General features: G+C 35.8%; 1 protein-coding gene across 12 annotated transcripts in view; it reads right to left on the bottom strand.

Annotated features, from left to right (window-relative positions):
• Nucleotides 1-18,897, bottom strand: part of LMNTD1 (lamin tail domain containing 1) — a 212,253-nt gene that overhangs the window by 102,672 nt on the left and 90,684 nt on the right. For 7 of the 12 annotated variants that reach the window (XM_058442592.1, XM_058442595.1, XM_058442593.1 and 4 more), the window contains exons 1-4: nt 8,781-8,891; nt 8,583-8,701; nt 5,149-5,369; nt 2,188-2,368 (exon numbers count right to left, since the gene is read on the bottom strand). In XM_058442592.1, the coding sequence (XP_058298575.1) occupies nt 2,188-2,368; nt 5,149-5,369; nt 8,583-8,671 (491 nt within the window). In that variant the 5' untranslated portion in view covers nt 8,672-8,701; nt 8,781-8,891. Of the gene's footprint in view, nt 1-2,187; nt 2,369-5,148; nt 5,370-8,582; nt 8,702-8,780; nt 9,000-9,905; nt 9,986-18,897 lie in introns of those variants that run through there. The other 5 variants (XM_058442588.1, XM_058442596.1, XM_058442597.1 and 2 more) reach the window with 5 other exon arrangements.

Here is an 18,897-nt window from a genome sequence, read left to right on the forward strand (position 1 = left end):
GTACTGCAGTCTATATCTCTGTTTAAATCTATTCATGTTTGCTTTATATACTTGGGAGCTTTGGTGTTGGATGTACAGATATTTATAATTATTATATCTTCTTGCTGAATTGACCCCTTTATCATCATATAGTGACCTTCTTTGTCTCTTTTTATAGTCATTGATTTGTAGTCTATTTTATCTGATATAAGTATAGCTACTCCTACTCTTTTTTGGTTTCCAGTTGAATGGAATAGTTTTTCCATCCCTTCACTTTCAGTCTGTGTGCCTTTGTAGGTGAAGTGGGTTTCTTCTAGGCAGCATATAGCTGGATTTTGTTTCCTTATCCCTAAGCCACTCTATACCTTTAAATTGAGAATCAAGTCCATTTACATGAAGTATTATTATTGATAAGAATGTATTTCTTGTTTTTGGGTTGTTTTATAATTTGTCTCCTCCTTTTGTCCTTTATTACTATATTCTTTCGTTGTTAAGTAATTTTCTTTGGTAGTATATTTTAATTCATTGCTTTTTATTTTTTGTGAATCTATTATAGGTTTTTGCATTGTGGTTACATGAGGCTTACAAAAAACATCTTACAGCTATAACAAGTTATTTTAAAGAGATGAATACTTATCTTAAATCACAAAGGAAAGAATAGAAAAAAGAAAGAATAGAAACAAAGAAAAAATCTTTAGACTGGAACTCCATCCTTCCATATTTTGACTTAGTTTTCTCAATTTACATATTTTTATACTGCCTATCTCTTAGCAGATTGCTATAGATATTACTGTTTTTGATAGATTTGTCTTTAGGGATTCACGCTAGAGTAATGAGTGGATTGTATACCACAATTACAATTCTGGGTTTTTCCATGTACTTAATTTTACCAGAGGTTTTATACTTTCAAGTGTTTTCTTTTTGAACATTAGTGTTTTTTTCTTTCAGATTGAAGAACTCTCTTTAGCATTTCTTATAAGATAGGTCTCGTGGTGGTGAATTCTCTTAGCTTTTGTTTGGGAAAGATTTTATCTCTTCATATTTGAAAGACAGCTTGGCTGGATACACTATTCTTGGATAGCAGGGTTTTTAACACATTAAAAACATTGTCTCATTCCCTCCTGACCTACATGGTTTCCACTGAGAAGTCTGTTGCTAGACAAATTCTTTTCTCTCACAGCTTTTAGGTCCTTCTCTTTGTCCTTGACCTCTGGAGAGCTTGATTATTATATGAGTGTTTTTCACTTCTCTGTGGCCTCAGGAATTGTCTCATCCTCATATCTGAGTTCTGAGATACTGCGGATGATAATGATAATCTTGGCACTGTATATTTGTTTTTGTTTTCTGGGGTGGCTGGATAGGGATTGAAGACAGCTTGCTTCTACACCACCATTTTTAATAGGATTGCATTTTAACAGAAGTTTTGAACATTTTATTTCGTTCCAAGCTGCTCATCATTTTAACATAGTACGTACTGAATGAAGGATCGGATAAGGTGTTTTTAGACAGTAGAGCAAATGCTTAGGTATTCTCCACTGTTAAATTGTAATAGGGCATGGGTGATTGATTTTAGGAAACATGGCATAAAGGGAGAGAAAATTTCCTTCATATCTGACCCTCAACTCTGATTTCTTTTAGCCAACTAACGACTTCTATCAACATGTGCTTATTACTAGCATTTCAAATTCAGTATGTTGTTCATGTAATAAGTGAGGCATGGTTATATTAATATAAATGAATAGATAATAACTCTTTATTTTAGTCCAAATACCAACTTTCTTTCTGATCAATTTCTTTTTGCATAGATACTAACAGTCATAAAAATGGATCAATGAAGTAAAAATTTATCTTTCTCCTTCTGTCTTGAACCCAAGAGCTACTAGAAGAAAATATGTATATTAGATCCATCTAAATAATTCAACAACGATAAAAAAGTGTCCTGAATAATTGAGTTGACCCTATTAGTAAAGATTATGCAGCACTGTTTACTCTGGCATCTTTGAAGAATTCACATTTCTTGTTTGGTTCTTTAGACCATTATATCAGTTTATTTTAATTGCTCAGAAGATGAAACAGTTATGTTTCAATGAACTGATTAGTGTTTTAGATAAAATAATGCATATAACTACAGATTAGAACTTTGTTTTCTGCTGATTTATTGGTCCTACCCCAACAGAAGATACTAAGTAGTTCAAATAAAATATGTACCTGGAGGTAAATTGGCCAACTTCTTCAAGAATCATAGAAAAGTATTTTAAAGGTTTCTGAGTGTAGTTTGAGTGTGCTATAAGTTTCTTTGAATCACCAAACAAAGAAAGGAAATAATCTTCTCCATCCCCAATCATGGGTGATTCATCCTGTTTCTTTGGAACCGAGAAGGGGCTGGCATCTTTCAAGTAAACAAAAGAAAGAAGTAACCAGGAGAGAAGTAAATAAAATGACATTAAAAGGACCTAAAACCATTATCTTTATTCTCTGCTTCTACAAAATTATATTTTTACATTTTAATATCACTATCAAACTTAATGAGAATAGTTAGAAGCTTTAAACAAAAGTCCATAAAATAATCAGTAAGTGGATATTTATAGTGACATCTTCAGTTCCTAGAGAGTATTTCAGTTATCTTAAACAATAAATTATATCATTAGAATAATGACTATTTAACTGATTATTTAGTTGTACTAGAAGCATCATCAATTTTGAAATAGGGAAAACATTTGAGTCTGTCAAATTTAGATTTGTTACATATAAATACAGCCTTATTCTACTTCATGTATGCTAAAATTCCCAAATGGCTAAACTTTAACTTAACCCATAAGTTAACGCCTCATATGAATCCTTTCCTACAATGGTTAGTACTCTTGCCAGGTAAAGACTTAAACTTCCTCTATTTAATTAAAATACTTTATTAGAAAGATAAAGTAATGCTTAATCAGATTCCACAGTCCTATTAGAAGTTTGCTCTTTTAAATCCTCACTACTTTGATTCAAATACAAAATAGGTTTCATAATTTTAAACATAAAGAGCCATTCTGGACAAATCTAATAATATATCTGCAAAGAGAGAGTTACATTACAAAGACGCATCGTGATGAAGTGGAAAGAACAACGTGTCTTGCATTTAGACAGACTTGTAATTATATTTCAGTTCTGCCATTTACTAAGCCAAGTGATGTAAATTTTCCAAGTTTCCATTTTCCTGAACATAAAATAAAGATATCACTACCTTGTGTAAGGAGATAAGAGAGCTGGAGATCATGTAGGTGTCTAGCATAATGTTTAATATTTATCTGCCAATAAACGATAGCTATTATTACAGTACAGAGTTTTGGTTAATGTGACTCTCGGTCCAAAATCCTCAAAGGATTAAGACAATCTAGAGTTTAAATCTTACATCTTTAGCAAAACCAAAACAAGGTGAAAGATATAAAGGAATAAAATCATCGTTCTTAAAGAAGATTCCTAAAAGTATTTTGTTGAGAGAAAAAAAAAAAAACATTTGGAATTACATTAGTTCATTCTCAGTCAAGTATTTCCTTAATCCTTAAATTCCTTTGGGGAAGGATAATATACAGCATCTTTCTTAACAGGTCATCTCGAGAAATAAAGGCCTTGGTATTCCAAAAGAAAAGAAGACACATTAACTTTCGTCCCAGTTGTTATTTTGTCTAGAACAAAAGATGGCAACGAACCAAGTGCCACAAATCTCAGTGAACCTATACATCTACCTAGAGAAGTGGAATCTACAGTAATGGAAGGAGAAGACTACATCCCAATTCAGCTCCCATGTTGTAAGCGGAAGCCACTGTATTTCATTTTTTTGCCCCATTACAAGGAGCCAAAGTTTAACCCAAACATAGAACATATGCCATGATGATATAATGACGAATGATAGAAAATCCTTTCTTCCCAGACCTAAAATTTGTATTTTCATTTTCAGTATATGGGTTTTCGTCATCCTAAAGGTCAGTGTAAACTTAGGAGGTTTCTTGGGAAATTTTATACTCATCATACAAAAAATGAAACATAGGGAATATGACCATAATGGCAGGAGAAAAAAAAACCCTATATAACCCATGTCAAAGATTTTAAAAACATATCAGAAACAAAACGAAATATATTAGAAACAAAATGAAATATAGATGAGGGGCAGCTGGGCTGTAAATGGGCACAGGATGGTAAAGGATAATGGAGGCATCGGATAGTCACTGGACTATTTGTGCTACCAGTTTTGAAACTTGTTAGTTGATTGGCAATTGAAACACAAACCCCAAGTCTCGTCTATTTTAAAAGAAGGTGATTACAGGTACGTTCAGATTCACAACTAATGTTTATTGAGTATTTATTATGTGCTAGGTAATTTTCATAAATATTTAATCTTTAGGATAGCCCTGTGACATTTCTATTTTAATCCCTATTTTGCATTTGTGGAAAATGAGATGCAGAGATGTTAAGTACTCTACCTGATGCCTAAAACTGTAGAAAAACAGTAGGTCCTGTGTTTCAAAGGATGATAGTGTTTTCAGTAAACCACAAAAACATACCCTCAAAGTTCCCTAAACATGGTGAGAAACAAACACCCTAGAGTGTGGGTATTGCTGAGCACATTGTTGATAATAGTCAAAACTTTACTTTTTCTGATTATAGTACTGTTTTCATTTTCCTCTCCTTCAAGTTCTCTTTATTGTTTTACCATTTTCTCTCCATTATTTTATACCTACTTTATGTTACTTCTTTGTCTCATCTATCTGTCTATTCGTTACTTAAGCCATACATCTCCTAAAGGCACAAAATACTCAATCTTTCTGGTATTTAATCCCTCTGGTAGTGTTCAGAGGAAGGGCAGTTAATGCTATACATTGGAATATTTAATTCTCTAGCAATTCTAATGTATGTTTGCAGTCAACTCATGAACCATCATGATAACTCAAGATATCTTAATTATAAGAATGATATATTTGGCACATGCATGTATGTGGCCTGAATTTAATACCCCAGTTCTAGGATCAGTGATGACCATAGTTAAGTTACTTTTCATAAGATGCTAGGAAGTTAGCATTTTGGGGGACTAATAATAAAACATCATTCTGGCTGAGAATCATATATGCAATCTATTGAAATATATGCTTTAAAAGTACTCTAAAAATATGGGGTCCATATTTTGCTTACCCAAGCTGTTTTCCACTCGGGAACAGCTACCTGCAGTAGCTTTAGAAGTCAATTGTCCAGTTGTTGATATAGTTACTCTACTAATCTGAGGACTAGACAGATAGTAACCAAGAGGCATTCCACCGGAATTTGAAGATGACAATGGCAGTGTTGTGGCAATTGAACCCATCATCTTTGGGGAAAAATGTACTAAAGAATATACTCCAAGTTTGTCTTCTCTTCTGTGTACAAAAAATATAATAAATAGAATAAATAAATAAGAAAGTAAAAGTGGCTGTGAATAAAAGAACCATGGGCTATCATTATTACCCAGAATTCTGCTTTTCAAAGGTAATATGCATCCAACACAAGCACAATAACATCTTGTATTTCTAGTTTTAACAATCTAAATAAAACACTTCATTACCAATTTATTACATGCTTGAAAAATATTTGAAAATTAACAAATTTCTATTGTAGATAGTTCTGAAAATGTGTAAGTAGAAAAAAGATAATAATAATCATTACAATGCCACCAACGAGACATTTTACCATCTCCTTCCAGGCTTTTAAATGTATTTTTTACTCTAAGTGGAGACTTCATAAGCCATTTATACCTCCACTTTGATCACTTGTCGTATTTCCCCTTTCCATTACCATAAAATCATGATTATAATTCTGGTTTAATATATCATTGTTTCCTATACACTTTTCCTTTAATTCCTGTTGCTGCTCAACTAACTTTTCTATATTAAGATTGTTTAGTGAATGTTTGCCTTCAAATAAACTGTACATGTTTGTGTGTGTGTATATGTATTGGAGGGAATGACAGAAAAGAGAGAGAAGAAAGATCATTTTCACGTACTATTTTTATAAGTGAATCTTATTATGAACAAAGATTTCCTTTCTTTTTTATAACTATAAAACATTTGTTAACTAGTGCACAATCATTTGAACAAGGTTCATAAGCTTCAGTACAATTATTTTACAAGTTAAACAACACTTCATTGACGTGAATCCTGAAAAGACTTAGGACATTTCATTTTATGAGTCACACTGAGGCTCTTCCCAGTGACCTCAAAGCAATTTTTGTGGGTGCATGTGTGTATGCATGCGTGTTCAGTGCTTAAATTGTGAACAAAGTCCTCGAATCTAAACCCTTTATTTCTCTGAAAAATGAGACAAATGGCCAATTCAACCATCCCCTTTCTGGGGGTCCACATATCTATCCACTATAAGTCAGGAACTAATTATTTTGCCTCCATGAATTATCTCTGTTTTGATCTATTTCCCAAAGCTCTTATAAAGTTACGTTAGCCAACCTCTCCTTGTTGTTCTTTCAGGTTCTTATAGGAGAATGAGGGCCTGGAGTTTCCTACTCTGCCATCTTGCTGCTGTCACCCTCAGTATCTCTGTTTACCAAGAGGTATTCACAATCATTTTGTTCTACACTGTGAAAGTTCTTTATCAGAAATCTTATACCTGGAGAGTTTTGTATTCAAAACTAGACTGCTCTTAATGTGCCTCTCAGCAGACACAGACATCTCAGACAAATTTTTAAAATAATTAAATGGCATTGGCTTTGAAAATGTCATGATTACTAGCCCAGTGCTTAATAAGCATGTGCACTTAACATCCTGCTGACACTCCAAGCATTCATATTTGTCAGAAAAGCTCTAACCTATGAAGATACACTATTGAGTATGACCATAGAGGTAGTGGGAAGGAGACTTTAGAGGTAAATTGTCAGATTACAGAGATTTCATCTGTGTTCAACATGAGACAGGATTGTAAGACAGGACTTCTCCCTGACATTGACGACAACAGCAGAGAAATGCTTTTTTCTTTCAACATTCCTTATATCTGGGCTTCATAACAGACTGGCTATTCTTTTCAGCATGTTCATTTTATAAGATCTCAACTTTTTTCCTCTAGTAAAACAATAGCACTTTAAAATAAATTTAATTCCACAAGATTCCCAAGAAGCCTTAACAAAATCTTTGCAATTAGAGAAACCTGTCCCGGAGCTATAGGGTGTTCTTATTTTGGTCGGTGAATAAGAAATTTCTTTTCTTTTTTTTTTACGAGACAGGGCCTCTCTCTGTCATCCAGGCTGGAGTACAGTGGTACAATCATAGTTTACTGCAACCACCAACTCCTGGGTTCGTGATCCTCCCGCCTCAGCCTCCCAAGTAGCTGAGACTACAGGCACATGGCACCATGCCTGCTAATTTTGAAAAAAATTTTGTAGACATGTGGTGTTGCTATGTTGCCCGGGCTGTCTCTAATACTCCTGGCCTCAAGTGATTCTTTTGCCTTGACCTCCCAAATTGCTGGAATTACAGGCATGAGCCACTATGCCTGGCCGAATAAGAAATTTCTAATGGCTGCACACATCTTTGAAAGAGCTGAGACATTTCAGGAACAAACTCGTGTGATACAGCCCATCATCTGAACCTTCCACTTGCCTACCTATTAGTCTTCTTTTGGAAGATGAGAGATTTTTCTCAGTGCTTAGTTAACTTTCCCTTAAGCATAAGTAATTTTCTAAGCCCCTTCTTGGTATCTCACTCCCTCCATAATTGATTAACATTAAACCAGGGGCAGTTACAAAAGCTCAAGTCTAGCATTTCAATGTTACTTTGGGAGACGGTGCATTGATAATATTGACAACAATCATTTCTCAGAGGATCTCTAAGAACAAATATGTAAAAATGGACTTGGACTGAACAATAAACATAGGACTTCTAGGTCCAAAGTAACAATAGCCTTAAATTATGTATACTCAATAAGCCAATTTTAAAGAAAACATTGGAAAACCAATGGTAATGCTTTAGTTGATGAATGATTTATATTAAATATAAAAATAGGGATTATAATTTTATATAACATTCTCACGGACATTTCCAAAATCAATATTCTGGTAATTTTTTTGTCCCCAGTTCTGTAAAATAGTTCTAGAAAGAAACTATTTCTGTAAATTGCCTTAACATATTCCATGGGAACTTTGGAGGCCGGGCGCGGTGGCTCACGCTTGTAATCCCAGCACTTTGGGAGGCCGAGGCGGGCGGATCACGAGGTCAGGAGATCGAGACCACGGTGAAACTCCGTCTCTACTAAAAATACAAAAAATTAGCTGGGCGTGGTGGCGGGCGCCTGTAGTCCCAGCTACTGGGAGAGGCTGAGGCAGGAGAATGGTGTGAACCCGGGAGCCGGAGCTTGCAGTGAGCCGAGATCGCGCCACCGCACTCCGTCTCAAAAAAAAAAAAAACAAAAAAAAACTTCGGGTGGAAGTAGTTGTATGCTACAGTCCATTATTTCTAGAAAATTTGTGGGATGTATTCTAGTTCTAACTGGTTCATGAGAGTATTAAAACAAAAGAGGTCAAGCATGCCATCATTGCTCCTCCATAACTCAGCTCTAACTCTGCTTTCGTCGCATCTATGCATGCTCACTGTTCTTGTTTCTCATTCTTATCTTCCTGCTCATGGACTTTACTCTGCATTGCCTTCGAAGCCTCCTGAATGTCTTGTGTATCTTTCATCTTGGCTAGAAAAGAAGTCTCTTTTCTTTCCTAGGAAACCAGATCATGACATCAGACGATGAATATCACTGAGGTTCAAGGCAGATTTTTCTTTTCAAAGTGACCTCACCTGTTAATCCAACTACCTTCAAGCATCAGCCAGGTTTAATAATTTCTTTACCAAACTAGTACCAGAACCAGAATTCTCATGAGGATATATAAGTACCAACATAGCCAATCCTGATCTTGGCTAAGGATAGATATCGGACAAACCATGGTGAACGTGTGTAGCATTCACTGGAAGCAGCTTGAGAGGGCAGTAACTTGGCAAAGAGACCTTTATGAATACAATTGTTGCATCTGGCCAACACTGCCTCTTAGAACTATGAGGTAATGTCTCCATAGTAACCAAGTTCCAGTTTCTGAACAATTGCTATGTTGATGCTATACCTTCTTTGCAGTTTGCAGACATTAAATAAAGTAATTTGCTCTTAGGAAAGCTATATCTTCCACTAGACTTTGCCACCAAAATTACTAATATCTTGTTTTGTATTTCTAAGAGTCAAGGCCAGTATGTACATACTGGGGAAATTAATCACAGCTCTTTCCTTCTTTTTTTTTCTTTCTCTCTCTCTGGACAAATACTTTGAGCACATGGAAACAGCTAGGCAGCAAGAGTAGAAACCATAAAACTTGAATGCAAAAAGAAGTCTATTGGTAGAAATCATAAAATCAAAGCCAGAACACCTAAATTCTTCTCCTAATTATGCCAGCAGTAGGATTTAGAAGAAATCATTTAATTCAGTTTCTCCTCTGTGTAAAACACTCACACTTAATGTTTCATGATAATGATAATATGACAATAAAATGAATATGAAAGTACATGATTATATACAGTAATAAGATATATACATGATGATTACTGGATGAGTGAGTTTATTAAAAATAGTTAATAAGATTCTACTATTTCTTAAAAACTGGCTAGGTACCATGAATAAACAATACCTGCTTTCAGAAATAATACTAAACTATCTTCTAATATAGATTTGAAAATGATTTTTAAAGACAATAAAGTAACTGTTTTAAAAAGCCAAAAAGAAAAAGTCAAGATGTATAACACATCATAAGGTAAGTTAAAGGGAAGTAAACGTTTGACTGTATTTCCTCCCTCTCAGAGATGAAGCACAATTCCTTATGAACATTATGGGCCAATTATGTAAATATAGCATCAGAAGGTTTATACATTTTTACTTACGCTTAGTAAAGAATTTAAAATGGGCTTGTCATTTCTTGTCACTCTCCCAGTCTCCCTACCTGTACCAGTCTGGATGGCTTTCAGACTGGTTAAACTTTTCTCTACTTGAATTGCATATATTAGCATAAAGTCATTATGACCTCATTGGTTTTATCAGAGAGCCTGCTCATATTTTCCAACATATTTTGGAGAAATAAAATTATGTCAGCTGAGAAAAACTTTTGAAGGCTTTAAATTTGTGAGTGTTTCAATATTCATTCCCCATACTAGACATTTTTCTTGTTTCCTTTTCTTAAATTACTGCATACATGCAATGAAGACCAATTTTCTCTTTTGTTGTTGCTTAAACTAATTTAGTGGTTTTCAACAGGGGACAAAGTGAACCATAGAGAACATTTTGTAAACGTAAGAGGATGTTGATAGTAGTCATAAAAATTTGGGTCGGGTATTAGTGGCATTTGGTAGACAGAACCCAGAGATGCTAGACTTTCCACAATGTGGCAGATAATCCTACTTAGTAAATAATGTTCCCACATGACACATGCCTTTCTAGGCATTCATGCGGGTGAAAAATAGATTACAATTATCCGGCTGGGTGCAGTGGTTCCCACCTGTAATCCCAGCACTTTGGGAGGCCAAAGGGAGTGAATCACTTGAGGTCAGGAGTTCAAGACCAGCCTGGCCAACATGATGAAACCCCGTCTCTACTAAAAAAATACAAAAATTAGCTGGGCATGGTGGCAGGTGCCTGTAATCCCAGCTACTCTGGAGGCTGAGGCAGGAGAATCACTTGAACCGGGGAGGTGGAGTTGCAGTGAGCTGAGATGGTGGAACTGCATTCCAGCTTTGGTGACAGAACCAGACTCCATCATAAAAAAAAAAAAAAAAAAGATTAGAATTATATGAGCCTAAAGCCTAGCTCTATATGTCATATAAATACAAAATATTTTTGCAGTTTTAATATATACCAAAGTCTTTACGATGTAACTATTTATTGTTTAAATTCAGGAAAGATTGTATATTGATTTGTTCAGATGTTTCCAAGAGTTGTTTATCAGTTTGGAAAAAATTACATCACCAATAGCAATACCACTTGGTAGTATTCATGTGGTTGATATAACTTATTGGACAGAGAATAACAGTAGCAATAATGCCATCAGCAGCAACAAAATCAACCTGAATCTGATGAATCCTCTACTTTACATGTGATACAGGAATCAGAAGAGCACGTTAGCTAATCAATTAAGAAATTTATAAGACACTTTTTGTAATTTGTGGATATAACATATCCTAATTCAAGCAAACTGTAGAAATTTATAAGACATTAGAAACTTAAGCACACAGTACTTAATGATATTAAGGAATAACTGGTAAATATTTTAGGTGTGATATGGTATCATGATTATGTTTTTTGAAAAGAGTTCTTATCTTTTAGTGATACATACTAAAACATTTATAGATAAAATGATATGACGTCCTCTGTTTCTAATTAATACAGACAGTAGGAAGCAGATGAGAATGCAGATGAAAAAGTTGGGCCATGACTTGTAATTATTAAAGCTGAGTAATAGTTATATGGAGATTAATTATAGATTATGATTATTTTTGGCTGTAAATATCTGAAGTTCTCCTTTGCAAAAAGACTAAAATAGAAGGCTCAGTTTGGGATGCACAGACTCAAATGTTAATGGTGTCATCAACATGGCTGTCTCTGCTCAGGAAGGAGAGGGTCAGCAAGAACTGAAAGGAAGAAGCAGAAACACTGCATGAGGTGCAATAATCTTTTTTTTTTTTTTTGAGATGGATGTCGCTCTGTCATCCAGGCTGGAGTGCAATGGTGCAATCTTGGCTCACTGCAACCTCTGTCTCCCAGGTTCAAGTGATTCTACTGCATCAGCCTCCCAAGTAGCTAGGACTACAGGCATGCGCCACCATGCCCGGCTAATTTTTGTATTTTTAGTAGAGATGAGGTTTTGCCATGTTGGCTGGGCTGGTCTTGAACTCCCGACCTCAAGTGATTTGCCTGCCTCGGCCTCCCAAAGTGTTGGGATTACAGGTGTGAGCCATTGTGCCAGTGCAATAATCTTTATACAGTTCTTTCTCCACAGCTCTAGAAGATGGGAATTTCCTCATTTTCCAAATGAGGAAGTGGAAGTTCCAAGAGATGAAATATCTCTTCCAAGCTTATACAGCCAGTAAATGGCAGAGCCAAGATTTAGTCTCATCCATCTGTTAGAGAGACCTCCTCACTGTACTTGTTGTTTCTGCTTTACTCTTGTCCCATATCTTCCTTCTTCTGTGGTATCTGCCTAAATGCTTGTCCATTCCTGAACCAGCTTTATCCTGCTTTTTCCGGTCTGGTCTCAAATCATCTGGGCCTTTACCCCGCGTTGGGAAAATACCAGAATTTTGCTGGGGAATTGAAGCCCCATAAGAGTAGATATGGGTCAAAACAGAGTAATGAAAACTGAGTTTCATGTTGTGAGATTTCTACCTCAAGAAAAAATTAAAAGTCGCAAAATTCCATATTCTTAAATTTAAAAAACAGACAAAATATTACATATACACAATTTTTAAAGAGTTGAAGAACACAAAGAACTGGCTTTATATATTTAATTCTCTGCCTCCACATGTGGAGAAGATTTGCACAGCAAGAGATTTTATTAAATTAGTAATACAAATAAAATGTCTTGCGTGAATGAAGGCAGCATATACAAAGATAATTTTCTTCCCCTCTCAGGCCATGGGTAATATGCAGTTGAGTAATAATCAGTTCAGGACTACAATTTTAAACACTATGACATGTTCCATTATCTAAGATTCAAAGAGTTTGGAATACAATTGTAGGAATTCAATTTCATATTTACACCCACATAAAAATAGTATAAATTCCTATTATAAAGCCTTTTGCTACTCCAAAAATGTACTCAGTCAATTCATTTCTTTCACACAGATCCACGTGTAATAATAGCCTCAGACACAGATGCTATTATTTTACCTTGAAGTTAGACTCACATTAAGCTCCTACTAGGGGTATTTAAAGACAGGCTAGAGGATGTGTATTGGAAGTTTCAAGTTTCAGAAAGTTTGTTCAAAGTAATATTCATGGAGCTTCCCAATCACAAAATCCTGTTGAAAAACAACACTAAGGTCTTAGATCTGAATTTCTGAGGCTGAGTCTCAAACACTGGTTTGAATCCTCAGACATACCAATTTTAGCAATAGTTCAAAATAACTGTCTAATTACTTGACACATTACATGTATTTTAGGAGTAGTCTTTGTCCGCAAATCTTTTCTATTCATACTCTTTAGAGGAATATAGCACTTATTTTTCCAAGTCAAGTCAGGACACCCTCAGACTTGTTCAGGGGACAAAGATTCATAACATTTGCTCTTATTTGCAGAATACTACATTCTCTATAGTAATTTTTTTAAAAAAATACAAACCAATACATTTTTTATTTCACCTATACACTTTTAATCTATCTTATGAAATCACAACCACCAGCCCATGTGTCTTGAAATAAAATAACACCCAACAAATGGTTGAACCAAGAGCAAATGGTTAATTTTGAGGTTTCCTATTGATACACATTTGCAGTTTCATTTTCTTCTGTCATATATGGGCAATCTCTAGCAGAAAAGTAGTCTGGAGCCAAAGCCTGTAAAACGTTATTGGAGAACAATTTGAACTGAGAAATTCTATTCATTAGCTTTTATTCCCTCTGCAAACACGATAAAGGCAGTCATTATTCAACATAACAGCCAAATATTGATTCTCTAGCTTATGAAACACTAGCGCCCCCTAGGAACCCTGTTTAAAATATGTAAAAATTTTAACCTGTGAGAGAAGCACTGGATTAAAGGAGTAAGAAAGATCAGTATCAGTTGTAATGTCTCCTTTTTCATCTCTGATTTTATTTATTTGGATCTTCTCTTTTATTCTTAGTCTGGGTAAAGGTTATATTAATTTTGTTTAACTTTTCAAAAAACCAACTTTTTGTTTTATTGATCTTTTGTATTGTTTTCATTTCAATTTCATTTGTTTCTGCTCTGATCTTTATTATTTCTTCTACTAATTTTGGGTTTGGTTTGCTCTTATTTTTCTAGTTCTTCAGATGCATCGTCAGACTTGTTATTTGAAATTTTTCTTCTTTTTTTGATGTAGGCACTTATAGCTATAAAATTCCCTCTTAGTACTGCTTTTGCTATATTCCATAGGTTTTGGTATATGTGTTTCCATTATTTGTTTCAAGAAATTTTCAATTTTCTTTTTAATTTCCTCATTGACTCACTGGTCATTCAGGAGCATATTGTTTAATTTCTATGTTGTATTAGTCTGTTCTCATGCTGCTAATAAAGACATACCCGACACTGGGCAATTTATAAAGAAAATACGTTTAATGGCCTCACATTTCCACATGGCCGGGGAGGTCTCACAATCATAGTGGAAGACAGGAAGACCAAAGGGTTGTCTTACATGGTGGCAGGCAAGACAGCATGTGCAGGGGAACTCCCTTTATAAAACCATCAGATGTCATGAGACTTAGTCACTATCATAAGAACAGCATGGGAAAAACCCACCTCCACGATTCAATTACTTCCCACTGAGTCCCTCATGTGACACATGGGGATTATTACAATTCAAGGTGAGACTTGGGTGGGGACACAGAGCCAAACAATATCACGTGTATTTGTATAATTTCCAAAATTTCGCATCATTTAGTTTTTTTTTTTGAGACAGTCTTTTTTTTTAGATGCTAATTCCCCAATTTTATTTAATCACTATACTTCCTGCATAATTATTATAAGGGTACATGTACACAATGTGCAGGTTGTTACATATGTGTACACGTGCCATGTTGGTGTGCTGCACCCATTAACTCATCATTTTTATTAGGTATATCTCCTAATGCTATCCCTTCCCCCTTCCCCCTTCCCCCTTCCCCCTTCCCCCAACCCCATGACAGGCACCGGTGTGTGATGTTCCCCACCCTGTGTCCAAGTGTTCTCATTGTTCAATTCCCACCTATGAGTGAGAACATGAGGTGTTTGGTTTTCTGTCCTTGTGATACTTTGCTCAGAATGATGGTTACCAGCTTCATCCATGTCCCTACAAAGGACATGAACTCATCATTTTTTATGGCTGCATAGTATTCCATGGTGTATATGTGCCACATTTTCTTAATCCAGTCTATCATTGATGGACATTTGGGTTGGTTCCAAGTCTTTGCTATTGTGAATAGTGCTGCAATAAACATACGTGTGCATGTGTCTTTATAGCAGTGTGATTTAGAATCCTTTGGGTATATACCCAGTAATGGGATGGCTGGGTCAAATGGTATTTCTAGTTCTAGATCCTTGAGGAATCGCCACACTGTCTTCCACAATGGTTGAACTAGTTTACAGTCCCACCAACAGTGTAAAAGTGTTCCTATGTCTCCACATCTTCTCCAGCACCTGTTGTTTCCTGACCTTTTAATGATAGCCATTCTAACTGGTGTGAGATGGTATCTCATTGTGGTTTTGATTTGCATTTCTCTGATGGCCAGTGATGATGAGCATTTTTTCATGTGTCTGTTGCCTGCATAAATGTCTTCTTTTGAGAAGTGTCTGTTCATATCCTTTACCCACTTATTGATGGGGTTGATTTTTTCTTGTAAATTTGTTTAAGTTCTTTGTAGAGTCTGGATATTAGCCTTTTGTCAGATGGGTAGATTGTAAAAATTTTCTCCCATTCTGTAGGTTGCCTGTTCACTCTGATGGTAGTTTCTTTTGCTGTGAAGAAGCTCTTTAGTTTAATTAGATCCCATTTGTCAATTTTGGCTTTTCTTGCCATTGCTTTTGGTGTTTTAGACATGAAGTCCTTGCCCATGCCTATGTCCTGAATGGTATTGCCTAGGTTTTCTTCTAGGGTTTTTATGGTTTTAGGTCTAACATTTAAGTCTTTAATCCATCTTGAATTAATTTTTGTATAAGGTGTAAGGAAGGGATCCAGTTTCAGCTTTCTACATATGGCTAGCCAGTTTTCCCAGCACCATTTATTAAATAGGGAATCCTTTCCCCATTTCTTGTTTTTGTCAGGTTTGTCAAAGATCAGATGGTTGTAGATGTGTGGTGTTATTTCTGAGGCCTCTATTCTGTTCCATTGATCTATATCTCTGTTTTGGTACCAATACCATGCTGTTTTGGTTACTGTAGCCTTGTAGTATAGTTTGAAGTCAGGTAGCATGATGCCTCCAGCTTTGTTCTTTTGGCTTAGGATTGTCTTGGCAATGAGGGCTCTTTTTTGGTTTGATATGAACTTTAAAGTAGTTTTTTCCAATTCTGTGAAGAAAGTCATTGGTAGTTTGATGGGGATGGCATTGAATCTATAAATTACCTTGGGCAGTATGGCCATTTTCACAATATTGATTCTTCCTATGCATGAGCACAGAATGTTCTTCCATTTGTTTGTATCCTCTTTTATTTCATTGAGCAGTGGTTTGTAGTTCTCCTTGAAGAGGTCCTTCACATCCCTTGTAAGTTGGATTCCCTAGGTATTTTATTCTCTTTGAAGCAATTGTGAATGGGCGTTCACTAATGATTTGGCTCTCTGTTTGTCTGTTATTGGTGTATAGGAATGCTTGTGATTTCTGCACATTGATTTTGTATCCTGAGACTTTGCCGAACTTGCTTATCAGCTTAAGGAGATTTTGGGCTGAGACAATGGGGTTTTCTAAATATACAATCATGTCGTCTGCAAACAGGGACAATTTGACTTCCTCTTTTCCTAATTGAATACCCTTTAGTTCTTTCTCTTGCCTGATTGCCTTGGCCAGAACTTCCAACACTATGTTGAATAGCAGTGGTGAGAGAGGGCATCCTTGTCTTGTGCCAGTTTTCAAACGGAATGCTTCCAGTTTTTGCTATTCAGTATTGGCTGTGGGTTTGTCATAGATAGCTCTTATTATTTTGAGATACATCCCAACAATATCTAGCTTATTGAGAGTTTTTAGCATGAAGGGCTGTTGAATTTTGTCGAAGGCCTTTTCTGCATCTATTGAGATAATCATGTGGTTTTTGTCTTTGGTTCTGTTTATATGATGGATTTATTGATTTGCATATGTTGAAACAGCCTTGCATCCTAGGCATAAGCCAACTTGATCGTGGTGGATAAGCTTTTTGATGTGCTGCTGGATTCGGTTTGCCAGCATTTTATTGAAGATTTTTGCATCGATGTTCATCAGGGATATTGGTCTAAAATTCCTTTTTTGTTGCGTCTCTGCCAGGCTTTAGTATCAAGATGATGTTGACCTCATAAAATGAATTAGGGAGGATTCCCTCTTTTTCTATTGATTGGAATAGTTTCAGAAGGAATAGTACTAGCTTCTCTTTGTACCTCTGGTAGAATTCGGCTGTGACTCCGTCTGGTCCTGGACTTTTTTTGGTTCATAAGCTATTAATTATTGCTTCAATTTCAGAGCCTGTTACTGATCTATTCAGGGATTCCACTTCTTCCTGGTTTAGTCTTGGGAGGGTGTATGTGTCCAGGAATTTATCCATTTCTTCTAGATTTTCTAGTTTATTTGCGTAGAGATGTTTACAGTATTCTCTGATGGTAGTTTGTATTTCTGTGGGATCGGTGGTGATATCCCCTTTGTCATTTTTTGTTGCGTCTATTTGATTCTTCTCTCTTTTCTTCTTTATTAGTCTTGCTAGTGGTCTATCAACTTTGTTGATCCTTTCAAAAAACCAGCTCCTGGATTCATTGATTTTTTGAAGGGTTTTTTGTGTCTCTATCTCCTTCATTTCTGCCCTGATCTTAGTTATTTCTTGCCTTCTGCTAGCTTTTGAATTTGTTTGCTCTTGCTTCTCTAGTTCTTCTAATTGTGATGTTAGGGTGTCAATTTTAGATCTTTCCTGCTTTCTCTTGTGGGCATTTAGTGCTATAAATTTCCCTCTACACACTGCTTTAAATGTGTCCCAGAGGTTCTAGTTCACTGTGTCTTTGTTCTCATTGGTTTCAAAGAACATCTTTATTTCTGCCTTCATTTTGTTACGTACCCAGTACATTCAGGAGCAGGTTGTTCAGTTTCCATGTAGTTGAATGGTTTTGAGTGAGTTTCTTAATCCTGGGTTCCAGTTTGATTGCACTGTGGTCTGAGAGACAGTTTGTTATAATTTCTGTTCTTTTACATTTGCTGAGGAGTGCTTTACTTCCAACTACGTAGTCAATTTTGGAATAAGTGTGATGTGGTGCTGAGAAGAATGTATATTCTGTTGATTTGGGGTTGAGAGTTCTGTAGATGTCTATTAGGTCTTCTTGGTGCAGAGCTGAGTTCAATTCCTAGATATCCTTGTTAACTTTCTGTCTTGTTGATCTGTCTAATGTTGGCAGTGGGGTGTTAAAGTCTCCCATTATTATTGTGTGGGAGTCTAAGTCTCTTTGTAGGTCACTAAGGACTTGCTTTATGAATCTGGGTGCTCCTGTATTGGGTGCATATATATTTAGGATAGTTAGCTCTTCTTGTTGAATTGATCCCTTTACTGTTATGTAATGCCCTTCTTTGTCTCTTTGATCTTTGTTGGTTTAAAGTTTTGTTTTATCAGAGACTAGGATTGCAACCCCTGCTTTTTTTTGTTTACCATTTGCTTGGTGGATCTTCCTCCATCCCTTTATTTTGAGCCTATGTGTGTCTCTGCACCTGAGATGGGTCTGCTGAATACAGCACACTGATGGGTCTTTACTCTTTATCCAACTTGCCAGTCTGTATCTTTTAATTGGAACATTTAGCCCATTTACATTTAAGGTTAATATTGTTATGTATGAATTTGATCCTGTCATTATGATGTTAGCTGGTTATTTTGCTCATTAATTGATGCAGTTTCTTCCTAGCATTGACGGTCTTTACAATTTGGCATGTTTTTGCAGTGGCTGGTACCAGTTGTTCCTTTCTATGTTTAGGGCTTCCTTCAAGAGCTCTTGTAAGGGAGGCCTGGTGGTGACAA

The sequence above is a fragment of the Hylobates moloch genome, unplaced genomic scaffold (assembly GCF_009828535.3).
Source record: "Hylobates moloch isolate HMO894 unplaced genomic scaffold, HMol_V3 SCAFFOLD_8, whole genome shotgun sequence".
NCBI classification, from domain to species: domain Eukaryota; kingdom Metazoa; phylum Chordata; class Mammalia; order Primates; family Hylobatidae; genus Hylobates; species Hylobates moloch.